Raw genomic sequence first — 25,875 nt, forward strand, 5'->3', positions numbered from 1 at the left:
GTTGGATATGAGGGTAGTTGGTCTTAAAATCAGTTTATAAATATTACACTGAGACAAATACCCTAAGTTGTTGAAGAGAAACCTGCAGTAATGTTTTACAGAGATATCCAATACTTCATTGCATATATCTTCCTCTTTATTTTCTTGTAGTATATGTGGGTAAGCTTCCTAGATCTTCTAGCTCATTAATTTTTCTTTCAACTGTGTCCAGTGGTTGTTTAAATCATTCATCGATTTTTTATAATTTTGGTGATTATGTTTTTTATTTCTAATAATTTATTTTTAAAATCTTCCATTTTTTCGATGTTTCTTTTAAATTATGGTGTCTATTTCTTTTTTTGTCTCTTTAACTATTTTAAGCATAGATTTTAAAATAATCTACTTCAGATGATTTCATTGCCTCCAATTTTGGGATGTGTTATACCACCTGCTGTTTTATGTGATGACTCCTGCTTATGTTAGATTATTTCTTTATATGATTTGTAGTTTTTGTTTCGAACTTCTTTTCTTTTCTTTTTTTTAAAGATTTTATTTATTTATTCATGAGAGACAGAGAGAAAAAGAGAAAGAGAAAGAAGAGAGAGAGAGAGAGAGAGGCAGAGACCCAGGCAGAGGGAGAAGCAGGCTCCATGCAGGGAGCCTGACATGCGAATTGATCCTGGGTCTCCAGGATCAGACCCTGGGCTGGAGGTGGCACTAAACCGCTGAGCCACCCAGGCTGCCCTGAACTTCTCAAATCCTAAAATCCTCCTGTTGGAATACTGTGAACTGTAGGTTGTTGAAGGGATGCTATGTACTCATAGCATGTACTTATGTTTGTTCCATTGGTTTAGGATTAGTTTTTAATTTCCAGACTTGAGGATTCTACTACCATCCTGAAAGACTACCATGAAGTCTTTGGTTTTCATCTTTAAAGGAGAATTTTATTTTTTCCACTTAGATCCTCAGGCTAAATTAAATGTCTTTACTACTTCTCCAGACTTTCTTTTACTGTTACTCCCCTCTACCATTCAGGAGGGACTCTTTCATTCTTTTAGCTTTTTATAGGGATCTCAGTTTCCATATCTAACCTCATGTAAGTTCCAAGGTCATGTTCATATCCCAAATGGCCATTTAATCAGCAGCCCCTAGAAACGAGAATTTGCTAGAACCTGGTAACCCCTTGAAAATCTATTGTGTCACTTTACAAATCTCCAATTTTACTTTTCTTCTTTGTTGCTGGCACCTAAGATTTTCTATTTTTTTTCTTTAAATTCATATGTCTATATATTTTTTTCTTATTATTTTGACTATATGTTATTTACTATTATTCTACTTTTATAGCCTGAGGGGCTGTTCATCAGTAACATCAACCAGGTTGTTGGAATTGGACTGAAAAAAAATTGTATAATTTGCTGGTCAGCTAGTTCCTTTATTTACTTTATTTATTAAGGATGTCTATTCTTCCACTCTTAATTTTCCTCATTTTGTTTTGTCCCCACACTTAGATATCATAAGTTCAGATCTTGCTCTAAATGAAATCTATGTCTATATATGGGCCTTCGTTTCTTCTCACCCACCAGTTACTCCCTCTATGTATCTGGGCACCTACTGTATCATTTTTTTACCCTATAATTTAAACTGTATACATAAAACACTTCTGGGGTGAGAAGGCATAAATCCTTCTAGCTGAAAGAAATGCAATTAGTGCTTTGGAGAATTTGAATGTATCATTGCAAAATCCTGTTCTGTAGGGCAGTGGTGTGGTTTAGTATAAAGAGAAGTAATAGAAATGTTCATGGAGAGAGCCCTCGGATATAAAAGTCCCTTTGTGTTTTTCATTATGAGTTCATTACTTGCACTTCTTTACAAAATAAACAGGAAGAATTGTTTCCAGGTACTAAAGTTCAAGAGTTTGGGGACAAACTTGCAAAATGAAAACTGAAATACTTAAAGGACTACAGATGATAGACAAAAATTTAAAGTTGGATACTTTCATAGCAACAGACATAGGATTAGTACTTCTAAAAGCTGCAAGTATCTCTAAATATTTTCATTGAAAAACCCTGCAAAAAACATCTGCAACTTTACAATTTATGTAACCAAAAGGTGGCAGTGTTCTATTTGGTTTCCTTTGGAACCTCATTTGCTAGAGGTACAACTTAGACGTGTATCCTGCCTTTAATTTGCTTTTAAAACAATATTAAGTAATATTGCTATCATCACATGTGCCAAAAAATAATTATGATTGAGAATACAACTTTTTTTGACAATAGGAGCTTTAAAGGATTTATTGTATAGAGCACTTTAATTTGAACGACTGTAGAGACATTTTCAAAATTAGTATAAGGGTGTTTCATATCTAAGATATTTTATCTGTTGCTAGATTATCTCCTAAATATTCTACTCTGTCTTGACTACTGATTGATATGTTTTACAACACTATGCAAGCATTGAATTATTTTCAGGTCTAACTAGTTAATGATGGAAACAATGTGGGTTTTGTGTCCATAGCAGACAATATATTTTCATCAGAATGACTAAAAATTTTCTTCAGGGAGCAAATAAATATTTATGGCCATTGATGAGTACGTTGGAAATCTACACAAGTATATTCTTAAACTGTTAGTATTACAATGAAAGCTAAAATAAATGACTGAAAAAGATTTCAATCCCCAATTTTAAATCTGTTCCAAAATCTTAAATGCTTACTTGAGGCAAAAATTCTTTTACAAGTATATCCTGGCAAGAACTGACCTAACAGTCAATTATTATAAACAAAGTCCAGGTTTCTTAATTAAAATACAAAATATTGGCTCGCCTTCTTAGCCTGAAAGAAGTTATGTCTTGAGGAGACTGCAATTATGGTGGCGCCTTCTAGTGCCACTGATGGTCAGGGCCTGTCAGTGTTTGTATAAAACTCCATTTTTTTTGCTTTGCAACAGTACTGTGGATTGTTACTTCATTAGCTAAAGATTGGCATCAAAATCCTAAAACAGAAGTTGAGGGATTTTGTTTTGAGTTTGGTCTGAACACCAAAAGACTTTCATTTCTACTCTCATAAATGTGGGAAAAAGTAAACTCTTTCATTTATTATGGTTACATTTTTGGACTTGGGGATTTTATCTCCGTCTACCTACTATATATAAAAGTTAGAATTGGCTGTATTTGGCAAATAACACTAAATACAAATTAGTGAACCATTCATGGCACTTTTAATTTTAAAACAACTTTTACAGAAAGCCTTTATGTGTTCAAATGATAGCTATTTTTAGATGGTGAACCAAAATTTGTTTTTACGACTAATTCTATCAAAATGAATAAAAATTTATTTTTCAGTTATCTGTGTTAGCAGCAAGGGTCTTTTTAAAGAGGCTTATTCATTCCTTTAAATCTCCTTTACTACCTAGCCTAAGAAAAATGTCCAGAACAGAACAGGTTTGGCTTGTTTTAATTTAATCTTTTCTACTGCCTTGCCATCCAATGGAAAGAATGCAAATGACAGTAAAACTGTCTCCAGTTGGTCAGTGAGAGAGAAAGAGTCATGAACTGATTGTTATATCTTAGACTCATGTTACGGTTGTTTACTTCTGCATAGTAGTCTCAAGGCATCTGTATAAATTGAAAAAGTAAAACTGTATCTTTCGATTTAAGAAAACTAAAAAACAGTAGTTTTCTAGCACGTATTTCTAGATTCATATTTATTATAGTTCATGTCGTGCATTTGGCTAGTGTTGTTATAGGTCACATCAGCATAAGAAAATGTCCTTTGGGAGAAAAGCATTTTGACCTTTTTGTGTATTACATTGCAGGATGCATTTTGTTAAGTTGTGTTATCAATGTATGTTATCAATGTATCAATAACAGGTTGTATGGATCAATAGCAATCATGACTACATTTCTTAGACTTTAATACTATATTGGTAAAATAATAAGATATGTGAATACTTACTAATGTTTGTTTAAAAGTGAGTGTTGTTTAGCTACAGGTAAATGCTTAGTAGCTATGTTTTAAACGAATGAATGACCGTTCACCTTATTCAGCCTCTATCTGCCAAACACTGTACTAGGCAGGGGGATATAAGGATACATAAAAAGAGAGTTCCATCCTCTAGGAATTAGTCACTATGTAGCGAAATCTAATGGTACCCGACATTTATTATGTACCAGGCTCTATAATAAGTCTTCCTACATTGATTAACTCATTTAACTTTATAAAACTGTGTGTGGTTAGGAACTGTTGTAGTCCCCATTGTAAAGATCAGAAAACTGTGGTAGAATGTGGTTACACACCTACAAAATAGTGAACCGAGCATTTACATTCAGTTTGGTTCTGAATGTAAATGTTCCTCAGCTTCTGTTTTATCTTGCCTCTATTTTATCCAACTACAACACCAGATTAATTCTGTCCCCAAATGTGCTAGTTGAAGATCAGTTCTAGGATGTGTTTTACAAAACAGCAATCATCTCCTTAAGTAAATGACTCCATGGTAAGATTGTTTGGAAAATAGTGCATGCTACCACCACTGCCATTAAAATATCTTTATTTATTCTAAATGTATACTAGTGTGCTAAATCCTTTGAACAGTCTCTCTGTAAAGGTATAAAAATTGTTCAATATACCTCTCAATGGCAGTGTTCTGAATAATAAATCTTATCATAACAATTGCTTTGCACTTATGAAAGAATATTCATATACTGTGTCATTTAGGAATCATAACAATACTCTAGAACACATATTATTATCATCCCAGGGTTTTTTAAGAGGGGGAGAGGGGCAGAGGAAGAGGGAGAGAGAATCTTAAGCAGGCTCCATGTCCAGCACATGACCCTGAGATCATGACCTGAGCCTAAATCAAGAGTTGGACACTTAACCGACTTAGCCATCCAGGCACCCCAATATCCCACTTTATAAAAAAAGATTTTATTTATTTATTTGAGAGAGAGAGAGAGAGAGAGAGCATAAGCAGAGGGAGTGGCAGAGGCAGAGGGGGAATTGGGTTCTCCCCTGAGTAGGGAGCCTGACAGGGGGCTCAATCCCAGGATCCCAATATCATGACCTGAGCAGAAGGCAGATGCTCAATTGACTGAGCCACCCAGGCACCCTATCCCACTTTTTTTAAGATGAAGAAACCGAGGTGGGGGTGTTGAGTATCCTTTCTCACATGTAACAACATAGGCAGAACCAGAATTGCTACTTGAAACCACTCTGATGCAAAACCTAATTATATTGTGAGGATAAATGTCTCCATTATGGAACACATTTTTTATAGGTGTGACCATATACTTTGGACCATCCTTTTCCCCAGCCTTTGGTCATATGTTAGTTACTTGAGTCAAAATTAAGCAAGCTAGGTCTTTCTTTTCACTCACCAAGTTCACATATGGATTACTTGCTTAATGGAAAACCTCAGGTTAAATGTGCATTTAAAATGTTTTTCCTTAAAAATAAATAAATAAATAAATAAATAAATAAATAAATAAATAAATAAATAAAATGTTCTTCCTTGTACAGTGGAGGGACAGTTAGTTAATCAAACTTATTTTTCTGCCACTACAGTGGGATAACATAGGAACAGATTTGAGATGAACTGATAAGGAGGAAATATGGCTAGAGAGAGACATGCTTTATGTTTTTTAAGATGTTAGTAGATTGTGCAGAAAGATAACAGCATGAAACTCCTGGCTTTGTCTAACTTTGCCTATCTGTAGACATAACAACCATCTTTTGAGGAATAATCATTCCATGATAATTTTAAGTGTTTTTTTCCCCACCAAGGGACTAAACAGGAACATAAACACTGAGGCTGAGTTTATCAGTGTGGACCAACCAATGGAGAAGCTTATAGGAATCTAAATTCTACTGTGTCATATGCTTATGATAATAAGTTATGAAACAAGCTCATTTTTATGAAGCAGTTTCTCATATAGTCTCTCATTTTAATGGGTTCAACAACCCTATGGTGAGGTATTTTTTTCCTCCCATTTCACAGATGATGAAACTTAGATTCAGAAAAGTAAAGTATCTCCTTCCTGTTACTCTCTAGTTGTAGTATACTAAAGTGACTTTTCCAAAGTCATTCAGACAGTAAGTGGCAAAACCAAGATATAAATCTAGTTTCCTGGTTGACATTCTCTGAGTACACGTTAAGTGATAAGATGTAGTGAGTACCTACTAGAAGATTCAAGCATCCAAATGACAAAGGGATACTTGCAAAGAAAATAGTATACATATAATATAGGGCAATGAATTTTAAGCTGATGCCTCATGATTTTACTGATTTTATCCCTCTACGTGATTCTGATTCAGTATATATAGATGATTCAATTTTACATTTGGTAAAGGAATCACACCAGTGTATTTTTGGGCTTATAGTTGTAGAATCAAGCACCCATTAATATCTGTAGATTTAGAACAGAAAAAGCTCAGAATAACTGAATTGCTCCAGAGTTCCAGGTAAGTAAGTTTTACCACCTAGTGAGTATTTGACAACTTGACCAGTTGTGAATGTTGACATTTGTACCATTCTCTTTAAAGGGTGTTATCAGATTGGTCTTTGTCCAATGAGGTTTTCTCCCTGATTTAAGAAACATGTTTAAAAATATATGTAAATGAGTAGCATATCTATATATGAGGAATTCCTGGATTACATTAGAAATTATAGATGATGTGGCTTACTTTATTTACTTAAAAATGGTGGGAAGATAACACACAATTGATAAGCATTATTTCTAGAGAATTTTCTAGAAGCCTTAGGACATTTTAGAAGACAGTACTGAGTGGTAGTGCCTATTGAATTAGAGCCTCTTACTTTGAGAACTGTGTCTCATGTTTAGAATATAAAAATATTGAGAGCAAAATGTTCATACTTTGGATTCAAAGTAGTTATCCATTATGCTAGGTGTAGACGAGCATCTGGATATAATTCCAGTTATAGGTTAGGTTATTTTCTTGTACTTTCAATATAAGGCTGCACATCTCATTAAAACTCAGAGTTATTATTATTGTTATCTTTTTGGCCACTAATATTAAAAAGTTGTAAGTTTTTCCAAAGGACTTATATCTGCACCTGAAAACACCAATCTGGTGTTCAGTTGGTAAGCTGCAATATTTGCATCCATTTCTACAGAAGCAGTGTAAGCATAAAATGCATTTATCAGATGGGAAAAGTATTATTTCACTGCAATTTGATGCCATCATTGCCTTGATAATAAACATGCAGTAATAGAAAATACAACTGTTCCAGAAGGAGAGAGAAAGAAGTGGAGACTGGGGTGGGGGCAGGGTGGTGGTGGAATTATCCTGAAGGAAGAGAGAGAGGTGATGAAAGGTGAGAGATAAAGAAAACAGTTACATACTTGAAGAGAATTCTAGATAAGAGAACTAGGAAGAGTGGCTTTTAAAAATGGAGACACAGATAAAGAGTTTATTGTAAAACAAAGATATCAAGAGAATGCAAGATTTAAGAAGTGAAAATCAATAGCTTTTAAATGCAGAAAGTAACTGGGGAAGGAAGACGCACAAGAGATCTAATCCAAGACAGAATGACAGAGACACACATGCACACCTGAGGCACATGTGCGCATATGTGCATGCACACGTGTACATGCGCTTGCACACAAAGACATTTGCCTCTAAAAAGCACATAGGTAGGAAGATTTCAGAATTGAACACATCCAATGTAAGCATGAAGGGCATGTGCTATGTGAGTTCAAATGATTATTTTAATTGAATTTAAAGAGTTATGTTGTTGTTCACATTATGGCATAATCTGAGAAAGAGCTGCATAGAAGAGCAAAGATGACTGTGCTCACAGATGTCACCTTGAAGAATATATTCTTATTCATTCTGTAAACCAATAGCATCTTGTGTATCGAATTTTAAGCTCAGTGTCCAAAAAATACAAATTCCTGAGGAAATTTTTCTAGGAACAACTGACTCTAAATTTGAGAAGAGCAGGGATGATGTTTTATTATTGGTGTAGTAGGTATTGAACACATTGTATTTGGTTTATAACCGATGTAAATGTTTTTGTGGATGTAAGTGTTGTGGTATTTGTTTAAGGAACTTATTATATACCGTTGAATCTTAGCAGCAATCAAGGAAAAATCGAAAGTCTTGCTGTAATTTGGAAACATTATTATGACACTGAAACATACTCTTATTATGTATGTAATGGTTTAGATGTCTCTAAGACTATTTGTTAGTGGTTCTTTGGCTACATATTAATCAGCACTGAAAAAAACCGGGCATCTGTGTCCTCAGGAATTATGATTTAATTAGTTTTTGGTGTGGCTCAGGCATTAGTATTTCTTAAAAATACTCCCTGCTCCCCGTTTGTGATTGTAATGTGCAACTTGATTTGAGAACCTTTGTGTTAGAGGAATTTTATATGCTTATAACTTGAATATCACTAATGGTTGTCTATCATCCACATTATTAGGTATATTTCCTTAGCATGTTATGTCTTAGGAAAAAGAATTCATATCCTCTCATGTTTCAAAATACTAATGGGTTTGGGTGACATGTGCAGACAGTTTTCTTCTGTTGCTAATGGACAATTTTTGTGATATAGTTGAGGTAAACTTATTAGGCTCTAAATTTATCCTGTCTTTTTTTTTTTTTAAGATTTTATTTATTTATTCATGAGAGACACACAGAGAGAGGTGGAAACATAGGCAGAAGGAGATGCGGGTTCCCTGCGGGGAGCCTGATGTGAGACTTGATCCCACCGCCCCAGGAATCCTACCTTGAGCTGAAGGCAGATGCTCAACCACTGAGCCACCCAGGTATTCCTATCCTAAGCCTTTTGATGAGGATTCTGTGAAATATTGTGTTTCCTGGAGAAAAAGATGTTATAGAAAAGTAGAGACGTTTATTTAAAAGCATTACAGATAATAGTAAATACACTACCAAGGCAATTTTGCAGTAGGTAATTTTTAAATATCCTTCAGATTATCTTATTTGAACAAATCATGACTAGTGTCCTTTATATGTTTTATTTTCCACTGAGGGTTAATTTGGGGCTGAGGGTTAATTTGGGGGTAAATTGGCAGTTGTGCTTTTCCTTGAATTGTAATATTCCTACAGATTTTGCATTGGTTACTATGTTGGTAAAGTTTTTTATCTTCAAAAGTATTAGCTATAGAAAGTACAAATTTAAAATTTTTACTTTAGTGCTCTCCAGCTTGTCTTATCCAGTACCTTTTCCCGTGGTCCAGGCATTTTCAGATCTCACCTCATCCCAATGTCTTCTGGGTATCTCAATTTTGTATATCCCTACTTGTTGGACCTTAGAGGGAGAGTATTGTTATTGTTAAGCGAGAGTGGTCACTTACAGGGCCCCTTATATTGTAATATGGACCATAAAAGCAGCACCAAAACAAAACAACAAAACAAAACAAAGCAAAACAAAACAACTAAGCCATTACAATTCGAAAGAATGAGATCTTAATTGACAGGGATGGAAGTTGCTCTTTTAGGTCAAGGACCACATTAATTCAATAGGCATAACCTAACTAGGTCTCCCTGTAATGATAGACCAAGGTATTTCACAATTACTAATGTAATTCATTGCATGATGCTTTTCCCTCTAAGTTATTATGATTGTCTAGTATTGACAGAAGTTTGTACTTCAATTTATAACTGGGATGAGGCATGTACTAAGCAAATTTCTTCATACAAGTAATAACCTTTAGTATGTTGGATGAGCCTATGTACTAAGAGATGCAGTGATTGGTCAACTAATATGCCTAATGAATCTGTATCCCCATGTTTCCAGAGAGCCTTTAAAAAAAAAAAATCTCTGGAACACTATTCATCTTTGTTCAAAAATATGTTGTATGACCAGTATTAATTGAGCTGCTAATGTGTGTTGTTTGACACTGGTGAACAAAATAAACTAAGCCCCCACTTTTATGCAGCTTTCATTCCAACTAATCTCTCAAAACAAAGTAGGAATAACTTTGCTTAATAACTATATTTAAATAGTCTTATGCTATTAAATCAATGGAAGTGATAATATATTATTATAAACTCTGTGGGGACAAGAACCTTGTTTGAAACTTTTGTTGCTTCTACAGTTTATAGCACATAGTAGTCACATGTTAGGCATTTAATAAATATTTTTAAATGAATAAATAATTCCAAATGGTGGATTATTGCGAATGAGCTTTCAAAATTATAAACTGCTCTACCAATGAAGACATTCTTTTGTGGTTAACTACATAGCTGCTTAATGGTCAACCTACCTAACTATTTAAAATATTCTGTCATTTGGATGATGGATAAAACATCTTACCTAATAATTTGACCAGTTGTTCTCAAGTCGGTCAGTTGGGGTCTGTGTGTCAGATACAATCCTTAGACAGGCATTTCATCAGTAGTGTTTGATTTATAATGACTAAATGTTGGTTTGTTTTCCCTTAAGTAACTATTAGAAAACCTACTCCCATGAAACGACACAAAACAACCTTAGGAATGTATAAAAATACAAAGCATATTGAAAAGTCCTCTTTTCTCTTAAAAATATTCACTATATGTCACCATTCATTAAAAATAATACCAAACGTTAAAAGATTTTGGTGACTATTTTATTATTAATTTCCAAGTTTTCCTTAGCAAATATTCATTAGATAGATAAAAAAAGTATAGGCTGTCTGTGATTACAATCCCTTTCAGGTTACTCCAGACAAATCTAAGGCCGATGGTGATGACGGAGCACCACTCAGTCTTCCTTTGGACCCCTGCTATGCAGTCCATATTCTCTCTCTCACATGTGCAATGTTTTGGGCTCAAAGAGAGTGAGCCGAAGGTAGTTTAATATCTAGAAGCTGCTCTGTTCTGTACTTACATGTGTATTCACCAAGAAGATTCTAAAAGGGGATGTTTTCCCTCAATTCTTCCATTGCTGCCAGCCTTTCCAATCTCCTAAGTGATCACCTTTCCACTCTTTTCCCTCAATCCCTCCAACACGGTGTAAGATGGCTTCTGCTTAAGAATTTTATGATCGCGTTAACATTATTTTGGACTATTTTCCAAACTTGAGAGATAATTTAGGAATGTAGATTACCATGTATATTAAGTATCTGTCTTTCACTGTGGTCATGTCTTTCACTGAGGAATTTTTGTTTCAAGGAGAAACCAACAACAAAACCAGAAGTGAAATATAGCAAGACCCTTCCAGACAAAACAGATTTGCAAATGCTTCAACTTTCTTTTGAGCAAGTTTCATTTGAAAGACTGTCTATTGGACATAATTGGTTTACATATTCATGGGCTAAATGTGTCAAATTTTAGTAAAGGAAGAGAAAATGAACAGAAAGAATGACAGTGAAGAAATACTTCTTATGTGGATTCAATTGTCTCTGTACCCCACTAGAGGGTTGCTTCCATTAGTATATACCCCAGGCAAATATTCCATTATGAGAGGTAGGTTTTTATGCAGGCTCCTCTTCTTGAAATGTAATTATCTTTAGGAACAATTCTTGAGATGCTCTGGGTGTTTCTCCAGTCCCAGCTTCTTTCTCAGCGTATATTTATTCACTATGTTCAATGACTTATACAACTTTTAAATACATGCTCTGAGCTTTGGAATGTTTATTCTTTGCAGTTGCAGATACTTTATCTTTCAAATTGCTCTCATGTATATAAAATAAAAATCTACCTGGGAATCCAAATTACGTAGTAAAATACATTTAATTGAAAATGAATCTGACTTTTCATTTGGTGGTTAGCATTTCCCCTTATTCCTGGCAAGTTTTTTTCTTCTTTATTTTTTTCTCTCATTGCACATGTTGATTCTTTTGAAAAATGAATGTTTGCCAAAACTAGTCTGAGTTGGAAGGGAAGGTAGGGGGAGGGTGGATACTAAAAATTCTGACCAGAAATATTGGCAACTGATTTCCAACATAGTGGTAGGCTATATGTCTGGTTAAGCAGTTAAATTGCAATTACACTGATTGATATTATAAATCATGCTTTGGGAAAATGAGTTTTTGAGACTTGTGACACCTAGACTCATTTTCATTTTTCACTTATTTCTTAGGGAAACAAATCAGCACATGTAGAAGATAATAAATGTTGTTTCTTCCTCTAGTGTGGCCAATTTTTACTTGTAACTTTATGCTGTACTCTAGAAACATATGAAACATATTCATAACCTTGATAATTTACTTAAAAATGTAGAGAAAACTATAGTAGGTTTTAGCAAGGATTGGTTTTATAAATGAAGAGAAAAAGGTGTGGTTTTTTTTTGTTTTGTTTTGGTTTTGGTTTTGGTTTTGTTCTGTTTTATTTCGTTTTCTTTTTTGTTTTTCTTTTGTCTCAAATGGCTTGATTTGAATCCACAGCAATGAGGAATAAATTCTTAGTTTAGTTTGGACATGAAATAAACAATTTTAAGAATTATTTAGTGGCTTAAATAATTTCTTACTGAAATGATATTCCTTCATGTACTTACAACGTGCATTATTGCTATTCACGTGATATCTATTTTATAGAGGTGTTCCATGTATGTCAGTACTTGGGTCTGCTTCCATGTATGCTACATGGCTGTTAATCATGAATCTTTGATAGGGCAAATATTAAACAGCATTATCAAGTTTTAGTGCAGTGCGTTTGTATAAGAAAAATGAGGTACACAATAAGATTCTGCAAGCCCTTTCAATATCTTGCCTTCACCAATAAATTGAAGATTTGTAAAAAATATGGCTTTGCTTTAGACACTCAGAGGAAATATTTAAAAAGAAATTAAACAAGAAACCAGGCACCTCTAGGTAGAATAAAAGAAAAACATTGAAATTTCATAATAGTTTTAGAATTTGCTCGATTAATCTACACTGGTATCAGAATAATATCCCAGACAATGAAAGTACTGTGAGCCCTAAGGTTAAGTGAGAGCTTGTAAGGAAAATTATAACTGCACAAAAACATTGTAGACTTCCAAATTTTAAAGGCATTAAACATTAAGGATAAACACATACTTTGCTCATTTCCTTGGATTAAGTACGGTATTTTAGAAAGGTGTGCACTTTCCCCATTATACCCATCAAATTTTGAAAACGCAAATTTCAATCTGCATGTAGTCATAAAGAATATTTGACTTGTGTTTATTTGCATGGGTTAAAAAGAACCAAAGGACAGAGTATAACTTATGGGAAAAATCTAATTAGTAAGTCTGTTTACATTTCAACTGAAATGACTTAAAAGTTCAGAATCATGACAGTGTTAGGGTATTTGTCTTTTAACTGTAACTGACTTAATAGAACTATAAATGCTTTTTCCTGTTTAGAATTTTAAAGATCATTAAAGCTGGGCTATCTCATCACCATTATTAAATTACTATAACTACTGGTTTGGGAGCTAGTATATATTTACTGGTGATTACTTCTCTACTGTACTTTATTCTAAAAAGATCTGGCTGTCATTAAGAAACAACAAATTAACCTCAATTTACAACTTGTCCTTTTATTTTTTATGAAGTAAATTTTAATAACTCATAAAAGCTAGAAATAACCTCAAATACAGAACTGAGATGTATGTTAATTTACTCACAACCTGAGACTTAATATAGAAGTATATTAAATGTGTACTATGAAAAGAAAGATCTGAAAGAGTACTAGATAAAAGTGGTGGCAAAATTTTCAGTCTGCTGCTTGAAAACTGGCTTTTCTCCCCTTCAGGACTTCTGTGCTCCATGTAGCACTGTGCTCTGTTAGATGCGTGGCTATGAAATTGTGAAAATGAAGGCTTTCCTGGTAGCAAAAGGGTTAAGTTCTTTTTGCTTTACCAGTTTCAAATTACAATGAGAAGCCTCTTCTTTCCCAGCAGGGTCGTGCTTACATTACTCTTTAGATCTCCCTTGAAGAGGGCTGGTATATTTGTGCCTGCTGGAGGTGGAATTAACAGTTAGAAGGAGAAAGGGATTGAATGGACTTACAGGAAGGTTTTCAAGTAAATTCAGGGAAACACATTTACTTGAATAGTACAACCTTGAGTCTTATTTTACACTAAGACGACACAAAAGATGGTAAAGTTATCACCAAGCTGCCGGACAAATATATATTCCAACACCAAGGTGCAGACCAGCATAGATCTGTGATTCAGAAATCAGGATTTGTCTTGGAAAGAGCTCAAGGGTTGAGAAGAACTCAAGAGCAAGTGAAGATAACTCTGGGAACTACAGTTTATCAGAAGATCAACTTTCGTTGATTCAAATACCAAAGGCCTGATTATCATAAATCCATATAGGAATGCATAGGTCATCTGATCAAATAATATTAGCCGTCTTCTGCTACATCAATGCAGCAAAAACTCTTAACAACTGTGGATAATTGGAAATCCAAGTTTCAGCTTTCTTTGAAATAACTACTCTTGACATATTCCAAAATATTTAAAATAGGACAGGAAAATCAGTGAGAATGTTATGTTCAGAAATGTCACTGTCATGAAGAATAGGTAAATTTGTTTTTTCAGCTCCTGGGAAAGCGTACCTCCTAGGAACTTAGATTTTTTTTTTTTTTTTTTTTTTTTTTAAGAGGACAAGAAGGACTAAAAATATCAACTTTTGCTTTTGGACAAAAATGCATCTGACTGTATTTCTACTTAGGAGTATTGTGGGTTTCCTCTGGAGCTGCTGGGTTCTAGTGGGTTATGCAAAAGGAGGTTTGGGAGACAATCATGTTCACTCCAGTTTTATTTATAGAAGACTACGGAACCATGAAAGACGGGAAATACAGAGAGAAATTCTCTCTATCTTGGGTTTGCCTCATAGACCCAGACCATTTTCACCTGGAAAACAAGCTTCCTCTGCACCTCTCTTTATGCTGGACCTATACAATGCTATGGCCAATGAAGAAAATCCCGAAGAGTCGGAATACTCAGTGAGGGCATCCCTGGCAGGAGAGACCAGAGGAACAAGAAAAGGATATCCAGCTTCTCCCAATGGGTACCCTCGTCGCATACAGTTATCTCGAACGACTCCTCTGACCACCCAGAGCCCACCTCTAGCCAGCCTACATGATACCAACTTTCTGAATGATGCTGACATGGTCATGAGCTTTGTCAATTTAGGTATGTTGTTCTTTTATTTGTTAAACTATATTATTACTAAGTGGAAGTTTTTTTAATAGTAAAGTAGCTGCTTGGTAGGTGGTCGTGTTTATACAAAGTCATTTTCTATAACTCTCTTCTCCAGCTTCTGTTTCCTTCCTTTCACTGATACCATGTAAGATTTTGCTTTAGGCAACAAAGTCATACACACATACATACTATATATATTTAATTTTTTAAATATGAAAAGCTAAAATTAAACATGATTGGATAGATTTGGGTCCTTTTAGGTCTTGTTAAAATTTCAATCTTGCTTTAATGTATGAGTAAATAGGCAATAGTCTACAAAAGAGGAGAATTTGTGAGGATAGCTGTACTATGGGTAAAAAAATAATAATACAAATAAAAAAGAAACAAGCTTTTGCAGATTGAAAAGTAAAGTGACATTCTGAAACATTTTTTTTTTGTTAGCAATTTAACAAACATGTAAGATTACATTTATATGCCACCTAAAAACTCTTATTTGGGGCGATCAGCTACTGTGAAAATATGAATATCCAATGAACTAAGATCAAATAATACTATAAAAGATTACTATCCAAGATTTTCAGGGAGAGATTCTGAAACTCTGAAAAATATTTTGGAAAGGAATCTTCAAACTAACATTTCTTAACTTCTTAATGATGAAATGGTATCATACCCATTTGATTGTTTCCAGAAGCAAGGAATATAAAACATGCTGTGATGGTGTTTACCTATGCAAAATTTTCCTTTTCCTTTAAGATAAAACAAATGAAAAGTTCTTTAATTAGCAGCATTATTAGAGAATAATTTTCTTAAATTATGTGTTACTCAATGCTGGTACTTTCATGGTAATTTTTAAATATTGACAATATCAAATGGTAAATTAGTGCCCAATATTTCATCTCTCAAAAAATATTAAGGAATCACCATTTACAATGATTTTACAAGGATGGTATTTTAAAAAAAAGTTTTAGTAGAGGCTAAAGATGAAAATTCACTATCTTCAGACATTCAAAAAATAACATAATACATATTTAATTTTGAATGCAAAATTTTTATAAACAAATTTAATCAACTTGAAAGAATTAGAAACATTTTAATGTAAGAACTTTCAAAACTTTGTTTGAAAACTGCAATCTGCTTTGACTTAAAATTGACATGTTTTATAATACTTAATTAAAAACTTCCTTGAATAATATCTCAAAGAAAATAGTCTTTGAAAAGTCAGATAGCAACAAATTCAAATACATGAATGCTTTTATAAAACATGTTGCTTAATATGCTCTGCTCATTTGCTCTTAGCAATCCTAGCATAAAGGATAAGGTGCTTAATAAATCATGTTTCATGTTTCTAGAGACAAAGCTCTCATTATTAAGTTTTAGTAAGTCATCATTGGTTGCCCTAATCAGGTGTCCTGGAGGCCTTTACTTCTGCATATAATTAACAGGTTTCATTTGGAACTTTCAAGCCATTAAAATATGGCTTAATTCTAAATTAGTTTGATTGCCTTTTCCTACTGTAAGTGGTATGCAGTGTGGCTTATGGCATATTTTAGTTTGTTGCAATTTCGAAGGCATTATTCGATAATTTAATGAAGCTGTAATATTCTAATAGAAAAATTTCAATCTAGCATGATTTACATATGCATAAAATAAGTCACTGAAAAGATTAGTTCAGGTCATCTAAAATCTGACAGACAAGAATGTGTTATGTATTTTAAAAAACAAAAGCTCAGTCATGAATCTGTTCTAAAAATATATTTTATTGAAATCAAATACTTTGCTCATTCACAAAAGAAATGTATTTGTTTTAGAAAGGAATTAAGTATGATTTTTCAATCTGTATGCCATTACTTTTTATACATTTATACAGAATAAGAAAGCCAAAAACAATAATAAATAAATAGTTTTATTCAGTGACTTCTAGAACTGTTTTTATCTCTAAAGAATACCTATATTTTTAAATCAATGAAATTTTGGTTGTATTGTTTGGATTATAACAACAAAGCAGTTTACTAACTATATCATGAAACACAATTATTCATTTTGCGCCATAGAAACAATATCAGATATAAGCTTCAGAAAATATTTATTTTTATCATGCTGGAACTGCTAAACAGCAATTTATCTTCAGTAATAAATCATATTGTTTTTTCTTTATTTAATAAGTCCAACCTAAATGTTTCATGTGAAATTACTGACAGATTTTGATACCAAGTTTTTCCTAGGAGTCTCTGAGGAAAATTGAACCACAATTTTCTTTTATCCTTAGACCATGCCTTTTAATATTTCCAAAACTTACAACCAATCACTACTTAGTACAGGCATTAACTTCTGTATTTCTTTCATAATAAAAACAGGTCAAAGTAGACTTAGAAAAGGTAAAAGTGGAATATCATAATTAACTGTACTAAGAATTTCAGTGGTTCTTAATGTAATATTAATTAACAAATAGTACTGTAATTATTTTTTATGTTCTTATAGGACTCAAGAGGATTTTATTTATTTATTTATTTTAGTATCTTAAAAGATATGTATACAGTGGGGACTAAGGGCAAATGAGCAAATTAGCACTAGGCCAGGGATTTGTATTAAGGAAATCACCTGGATTTTTAAATATGTGAAAAGAATCTATTGACAGTTCCCATAATAAGTTGAATTACATTAAAAGGATGTAATAGCATCCTTTATATTAATGCTTCTATGTGTCATTTTCATGTCAGATAATGGATTTTTTACAATTACTGTCATTCAGAAAGACATTTTTTTCTGACATTAGTTTTGCTCATCAAAATCCATTAAGTTAATTTAAACTGAAGCATTTAACAAAATATCTATTCTTTAAAATTTCAGATGAGATTAATTTTTTGTTCATAAAAGAAAATAGATTAGAATTTCCTAAAAGAAAAAAAAAGTGAATAAATTGCCTTAAGGCCAATGTAAACAACTAGATATGAAAACAAGCACCTTATTTTGACCTTTACTTTGTTTTAGTGATTTCCTCATTTTGAAGAGACAAATATTAATTATTGTGTGAAGAGAAATTTTCCACTCTCTTGGATTCATTGTTTTTAGGCCAACTTTCGTCAGTGTCATAATGTCTAGTGTCCAGCTTTTACAGGTTGACTCTTCTGCTTTGTCCCTAAAACTGTTGATTGTCCCAGGCATCTTTGCTTAGTCAGTACCATGTTATTTTGTTAAACACAAAAATATCTTTCTGGTAAATCTCTTCTTTTTTAACCATCTTTTTCAAAAATGTTAAGGGTTCGTTTATATATCAGATATCTATGCAAATAAAAGGGAAGATTAGGCAACTTGCTTGCAATTTTTAAGTATATCTTCTGTTTACATTAAGATAAACATGTAGCGTATTTCCGAAGATCTTTTAGCTAGAAGGCAATTTTATTTGATTGCTTGGTGATAGTACAATTAAAATGACACAACATTGTAGATGTTTTAAAGGAAATTACAAAAAACAGTGAATGTAGGAAATTGATTTTCATAGTATTCCATGGCTACATGTATTTCTCTGATGAATTATTTTGTTTTTTTTTTTAATGGTTTCTGATCAGTTCGTTTGAAGTCAAAAACTTCTAAGATATATTTCAAGAACATGTATTAATTCTAAAGCATGAAAGTACATGAATGTGATGCTTATATTTTTTTCATATTTTATAACAACATATTTAGCATGTTAAAATATGAAATAGAGAAAAAATCTTTGAAAACTTTAAATTAAACTCTCTCCCCTCACTTCCCCAAATCATTAAACTCTCCTGGTACTGGAAGAAAAAATTGCTTATGTTCTTGGTTGACAGGTTTGAAAGACATCATTGATATTTATTGTTGCTTTTGGCTGACTCAAGTGCCCAGTGGAGAGGAATTTATACACAGATCTACCTAAAGATGCCTATCTATGTAGTCTTTCCAACAGGGTTATTAACACTTGCGTAACATAAACATACCTATAAACACTTGTAAGATTTTTGGGGGAGGTGGTGATGGGAAGGGAGACAAGATGGCCTAAAACCCTTATAGTATCTATTCATGGATAGGCATGAAATAACAAATGCTACTATTGGGCAAAACAATAATTCTTTAACAACTTTAACTTTTGACGAGAAAAGAAGTTGCTGAGAGTGGAAATCTTTTTACTTTCTTCTTCAACAGCCCTTGGCATTCATGAATGTGACCCAAGGGATTCTTGTTCTTTAAAGCCACATTATTGTCAAATGATGGGCATGGCTGCGGAGATAGGTATAATTACATAGTTTAATTAAAACCTTTTTGCTCATCTCAGTGGTCACTCACAAATAGCCAGTTGTAAAAGTTTAATCAGAAGTTAACAGCTGGAACTATGAAGGTATGATAACATAAACTCAGAGGGCTTGGGACTGCCTGACCCACCAACTCGTTCCCTCCTTTCATTCTTCCATTTATTCAATATCATCTCCGTCTCCCACCCCCACTTCCCTCACGTTATTTGGCCTTTCCTCTTTAGTTGATGGTCTTTCTACCTCCAGGCTTTCTTGGCACCCCTTCTCTTACTGTTCCCACCCCTTCCTGGGGTCCGCCTTTGGTCCTTGTTTCTTCATAGCTGGAGGCTGAGATTAGCTGAAAATCAATTAGTTACAGCTTGATCATTTAGGTACAGTCTCCTGTTTCTCTGGAATTGAGAAGGAAAAGGTTATGATGTGCCAATTGCAGCCTCCACCCATCAGGAGAAAAGCTCCCCAGGGCATCAGAACTTCTCTGGCTCTTGCCATCCCCTGAAATTGTTTCTCCAATATCCCATTCTTCTTTGCCTCCTCACCTCTCCCTGAGGATCCCATTGACAGGATTTAATTGTTTTTGCCTTCCTTATTTTATAACATAATTAAAATTTAAAAAGGGAAACTTAAGGGAAAGTAAGAAAAAAAAAGAATGAAAATGCAACATTGAACAAAAGTAACAGTAAGAAAAAAATGCAATTCTCAGTTTATAAAATGCATTAGCTTATATTATTTCTATTTAACCCTCATGTCACATCTGTGAAGAGATTATTTCCTTTTTTTAAGTTGAGAAGAGGGGATGAAGGAGGATAAAAAGATCAAGGGCAGAGGACAATGAGGATGAGACAGAGAAAGAAATAAAACATATATTTTTTAAAAAGCTTTTGGAAGAAAGAAAATGAATGAAATGAGTCATCAGAGGCTGGTCTTTGGGTTGTGCAGGTGGAGGATGTGTTGGGAAATCCTCAGTCTACCTCATACTGACACAGCAGCTAATTCAACATCCCAACCACATCAGCTCCAGGGGAAAACCCTTTCATCCTTCCATGCTAAAATACCAAAGTGGGGAAAAGGAAGGGGGGCTCTCTGTGTGTGTGTACAAGGAGCGTACAGACAGGCTACTCACATTTACAGTCATAAATAATGTAGTGGCTCAGCTTGAAAAAACCACAGGTTAAAGGAAGAGGCTTCCCTGACGCACAGAGAGGGGCTGAGATCAGAGGAGCCACTGGAAGGGTTGGAGCCAAACAATGAATCCCTTGTTCTAGTCATATTTATGAGTGCTTCTTTGCACCTTAAGTTCATATTTTATTGGCCGGGCTGTGGGGTTTCCCCATTTGCTCATCTCTTAAAATAATACCGTTGGCTGAGATAGCCTCTAATATTCACCAGTCAGCCCCGACAAATGGTTCATTTATTTGGGGAAGAGGAGAACTGTTGTGATTTTTGATGTCAGATTGGTATGTGTGAGATCCAATCTTAAAGTTAGGACAGTGAGATTATAATAACTGTGGAGTATTTACCTGCCTTTCTCGCAGAGGTCTATATGAGTCCATGTAATCAGGTAGTAAGCACTGATTTATACAAGTATTGTCTAGATGATTGTGATAAAACTGTAATTTAAGAAAGTGGAAACAGAAATCTATTAAAATGTGCAATGTCTAAAATGAAGGAAAAAAACATCTCTGATTAGTCAGAAGGATGTCTAGTGGTTTTAGGAGAAAGGAAAATAACAACAACCTTACATAACCAAAGACAGGAAGGCAGTGAGTTATATAAACATTATATAAAACTTAAAAACCAAAATCCTGTATAATTTGAAATAAATTGATTGGCATAGAGACTAAACTGGAGTATGTGCTATTTTATAATTTCTAAGACAGTAAAGATCCCTGTCTTCATGATGTTGTGGTCTTTCATTTTTCTTTTCATAAGTAGCCAAGTATTGGTGCTTGCATTAGAAGAACAAGTCTCTGTTTTAGAAATAAATGAATCTAATGAAATTATATCTTATTGTGTTTATTCAACTTGTCTCTGAAAGTAAATAATATTTCTTATTCTTGCTGTTTACCAGCTTTCCTGGAATTGTTAGGAATAAAGAAGATAGTTTGAGAAAGTCAGGATAAATGGATGTAAATTCATTACATCATAAACAGATGTAAAACTAAAAGACAGGTCAAAATCAAAAGGTTTATTAACCTTTACAAATCCCTTCAACCATTCTTATGCTATGATATGAGAAATTCAATTTTATTTGCTCTGCACAGGTTTTCTGTCCTATTGTAACTTTGTGATTAGCCTTCCCATGTAGGAGACACTGTTATTGCCAGTCTTAAGTCCATGCATATTACTGCTCACATGGATTTAAGTTTTAGTTATTGATTAAATCTTATTGTGCTCCTTTCTGTGTTTCTATCACAGAAGTAGAGTAGCGTAGGAGAAGCCAGAAGACTGGATTGGAATCCCATACTCTACACTTTCTACAGTGTGATCTTGGGCAAGTTACTTAATTTCTCTCTGTGACCCTGGTTCCTTATTTAAAAAAAAATGCCAATCCTCATTGGGTGTGGAGAGGAAGAGACGAGTGAATATAGGTATAATTTTAAGAAGAGTAGTTGGAACATAGTGAGCCCTCAGTAAATAGCTGTTATTGTTACTAGAGTTGTGTGTATCCAACAGCTCTGCTAGAATGGCTAAATAGTTTGTGGAGCCCAATGTAAAATACAAATGTGGGGCCTCTTGTTCAGCAATTAGCAAGAATTCCAACATAGCAGAAGCAGAATATAAGCTGAAGTATACGGTCCTTATGAGCATGGGGCCTGTGCAACTGCACAGGTCACATGCCAGAGAAGCCAGCCCTGCATATTTGATCACATGTTGAGATGGTAGGAACCATATCCTATTTAACCTTTTTTATCCTCAGGGGTATATCAGCATCCCAGAAGGAAAGAGACAGCATGGACAAACTGAATCATCTGAGGAGGGTTTACCCAATGTTGTAATGTTTATCATGTTGTGGGCAGAGCTTTCTGGCAAAACAGGAGATAATGCAGCACCTGGAACAGCAGAGGAGCCTTTTTTCAGGAGTTCTTGGGTGAGGGGGAGCAGAAATAGTTACCAGAAAACTGAGAAGACAGTTGCATGGGGAAGGTATCCTGACAGGAACCGTGGCCTTTGTGAAAGAGAGCAGCCAACCCCTAAATACTCAGCAGGACTAAATACTCAGCCCATACTTTTTCTGCCATGTTCCCTTCGGCACCAAGAGCCACAGGGCCATGGAGCCTGCTGGTGGAGCTCATGTAAGTCAGCTTCCTGGTGCAGAGAGCAGAGGAGAGAAATGTGGAGTGTGAATCTTGCTTGAGGCACAAACTGAAGATATTTGGCACAAATGGGTAAATGAATATTAATTAGGTGCTTAGTCAATGAAAGTTCTAGAGCCACTTCAATTTCAGTGCAAGTTAATTATGTATATGTGTGTGTGTCTATATATGCACACACACACATGTTAACCTTTGTCCTACTAAGTTATTATAAAATTCAAGAGATAATCATGATTTAGTGTGGGAATTATTAACTTCACGAGTTGGCAAAGTGGCAAAATAGGTATGACATGCTGAAAAATTCTTAAGTTGTATATGGATCAGTAATTTTGTGTGATGTATTAACACTATTTTAGGGCACCTTGGTGGCCCCGTTGGTTAAGCATCCACCTTTGGCTGGGAGTCATGATTCTGGTTTCCTGGGATTGAACCTCACCTCTGGCTGTCATCAGGCTCTAGGCTCAGACAGGGGAGCCTGCTTTTCCCTCTCCCTCTGCCTGCTGCTCTGCCTACTTGTGCTCTCTCTCTGTCAAATAAATAAATGAACTCTTAAAAAAACTATTTTTGAGCAAACTAAAATTAAAAACAAAACCCCCAGAAATCCAGGGAGAAATGGCGCTTGCAGATCGCACTACAAGCTGGACTACAATTGCCAACCAGAAAACTCTGCTGGTAGAGTATAGAAAGGACTACTACATGCAAATAGGCAGAGCAAATAGGAAGAGAAGTATATTTTTTCAATCTTTAGGTCTGTTTGTTTTCAATCCTATGTCTTTCTTCCTGAAGTGACCCATGACTGTGTGTTAAAACGTTTTGAATTCTGAGTGGAATCATATGATATCTTCCACAGTTAATGTTGCAGGCAGAAATAATGTTAGGATGAGGGAAATTGGGATTATTGTTGTTCTTTGCTACCCTTACTCTCCTCTGGCAGTGTTCTTCTGACTCACAGAGGCAGAACTTACTGGAGGAGCAGGTATGGCTGCTGTTTACTTCTCATAAATAACCAACTGCTAGACACTGAGGCCCAGAACCATTTCCCTACCCTCTAATCACACAGAAGCACATAGTAGAAGGGCTCCTTTCCAGTAGTATCATCTACATTCCCCTTCAAAGAGCTAAGGGTGGTAATTTTAACCCGATTTTACAACTATAATTATCACGAGCAGAGGAAGAGAGGGTTCAACTTGGAAATTGTATAGGCTCCTCTACAAAGAATCTTGAGGCAGGCATTGAAGACCTATTTGGTGGGGAAGATGGAAGGTCCTCAATTAAATAGGCTTTATGGTTACTGTTTTGTAGATGTTTTCTTTGCTTTGAGTGAAGAGGGGTTATTTAGTCCTTTGACTCTCTCAGTAGGGTGTAAATGTAGGGGGGTTTGAATATCAGCCTTGCATACAGCTGCATATCCTTGAACAAACTATTTCACTTCACTGGAGTTGTTACCTCCTCTGTCAAGAGGAGACACTAATACAGAATTGTACTTCATGAGGTAATGTTACAGGACTGTGAGACTCTGTGAGAAAGGACTCAATTAATAGTCCCTGCTTCTACTACAAGTACTTCTATTAGAGTAGATTCTGTGGAGTTCTGATGTGCAAGGAGATTTATACCCAGTCCTCCAGATTTTGACAAATAAATGACTTGCTAAAATTGTGGAACATTATGCACATGACTTTTCCTCTATCCAAAAGAAAATGAACCCTTGAATTTCCCTGACTCTGTCTTCCAGTTGGACTGTTGATGGACTGCATTCCCTCTTCAGGGTGCCCTGGAAAAACAAGGCCAGTCCATTCAGGGCCTATAGGTAATTGTGGGGCTTCGCTTTGAGCACTCAAAGGCAGCAGTTTCTGTGATGTTGTACTGAAAGTTGCTTTTCATGTTACCTTTGGTCAAAATCTTAGAGTGAACCCATGGCTTTACTTTAGTTCTGGATATTACCTCTTTTATTTACTTGTTTGTTAAGGGGAAGGGGAAACTGATTGCAGGCCCAAGTCATAATATACAATTAGAAGAAATTTGGTTGTGAAGGCATGAGCACTTTCTAAAAAACCCTTTGAAAGAAGGGAAAAAAATCTTGAAGACATTTAATGATGATTTTCATGGGTCAACTTGTTTTTTTTTTTAGTTTTAATTTTTAAAAAAGTTGATTTATGATGAAAATCTTGGTGTATAAATTCCTGAACTCTAAATAGAAAAGCTGCTCAGTTCAAATGACCATTCAATCCAGAAAATTTTTGTATTGTATGTAACTCAAATTGTGTTTGAATTTATGTTTTTCTAATTTGTGGCAGTTATTATTTCTTGTATTATTATTATTATAATTTCATTCCTATTTAATACTATTTAGTCTTAAGTATTTTGACTTTACTAAACTGTTTGGACTGTTTTTTTGTTTTTGTTTTTTCAGATGACAGTCACATGCTTTTATTACATTTCTTGAATTGCTTTCCATTATAATATTTTGGAGCAGGATGGGACCTTATGAGTTTGATCTGAAAAGTTGAACCAAAGGTGTATATGTTTACAATATCCATATTGTAAAGTCATCACATTGGCTTCTGATATTTTATAATACATTGAGTGGGTAGATATAAATTTATTGTTTTTTTCATTACTTGATAACATGCTGAAAGATGATCTTTGCTAAATATTTAATTGTGATGCTAAAATTCTTAAAATAAAATATGGATTCCAACTATATATATATATATATAGTTATATATATATATATATATAGTTATATATACCTATTCAAATCAACATGTAAGATTTTTCTCTTCCATATTGCCATGTGAAAACAACTAACATCTACAGTTATCAATTACTTTGAGGAAGAATTTATCCAAATTAAGCAAACCTTTGTCATTCTAGTGTGTGTGCGTGTGATAAGTTTAAAGTATATAATATTGTCACATGTGATACAGTTTTAAATTATAGTGTAGTTGTAGCAGTAGTAATTAAAGGGACAAAAATAACAATAAATATAATTCCTATGCCAGAAACTGGACTGAACAACTTGCACACATTATGTCAATTAATTTGCATCTCAGTTGTATGTGTAAATATTTCTTTTTTCCTAGTTTGTCGATGTGAAAATGGAGACATGATCAGAGATTCAGTAACTCACAAAGGTCACCCAACTGGTAAATGACAGAATCAGTACTGGAGCCATGATCTGTCTGGCTACTACTCTTTAGTTTGGTAACCCACTTTTGAAAAATGTGTC

The 25,875-nt window shown here is 34.3% G+C and overlaps 1 protein-coding gene across 1 annotated transcript in view; it reads left to right on the forward strand.

The window, feature by feature from the left end:
• Positions 1–13,836: 13,836 nt before the first annotated feature.
• BMP5 (bone morphogenetic protein 5) overlaps positions 13,837–25,875 on the forward strand; it is a 112,931-nt gene continuing 100,892 nt past the window's right edge. Inside the window, exon 1 of the mRNA XM_077903579.1 lies at positions 13,837–15,052. Within this exon, the coding sequence (XP_077759705.1) occupies positions 14,563–15,052 (490 nt within the window). The 5' untranslated portion in view covers positions 13,837–14,562. The remainder of the gene's footprint in view (positions 15,053–25,875) is intronic.

The sequence above is a fragment of the Canis aureus genome, chromosome 7, assembly GCF_053574225.1.
Source record: "Canis aureus isolate CA01 chromosome 7, VMU_Caureus_v.1.0, whole genome shotgun sequence".
NCBI classification, from domain to species: Eukaryota; Metazoa; Chordata; class Mammalia; order Carnivora; family Canidae; genus Canis; species Canis aureus.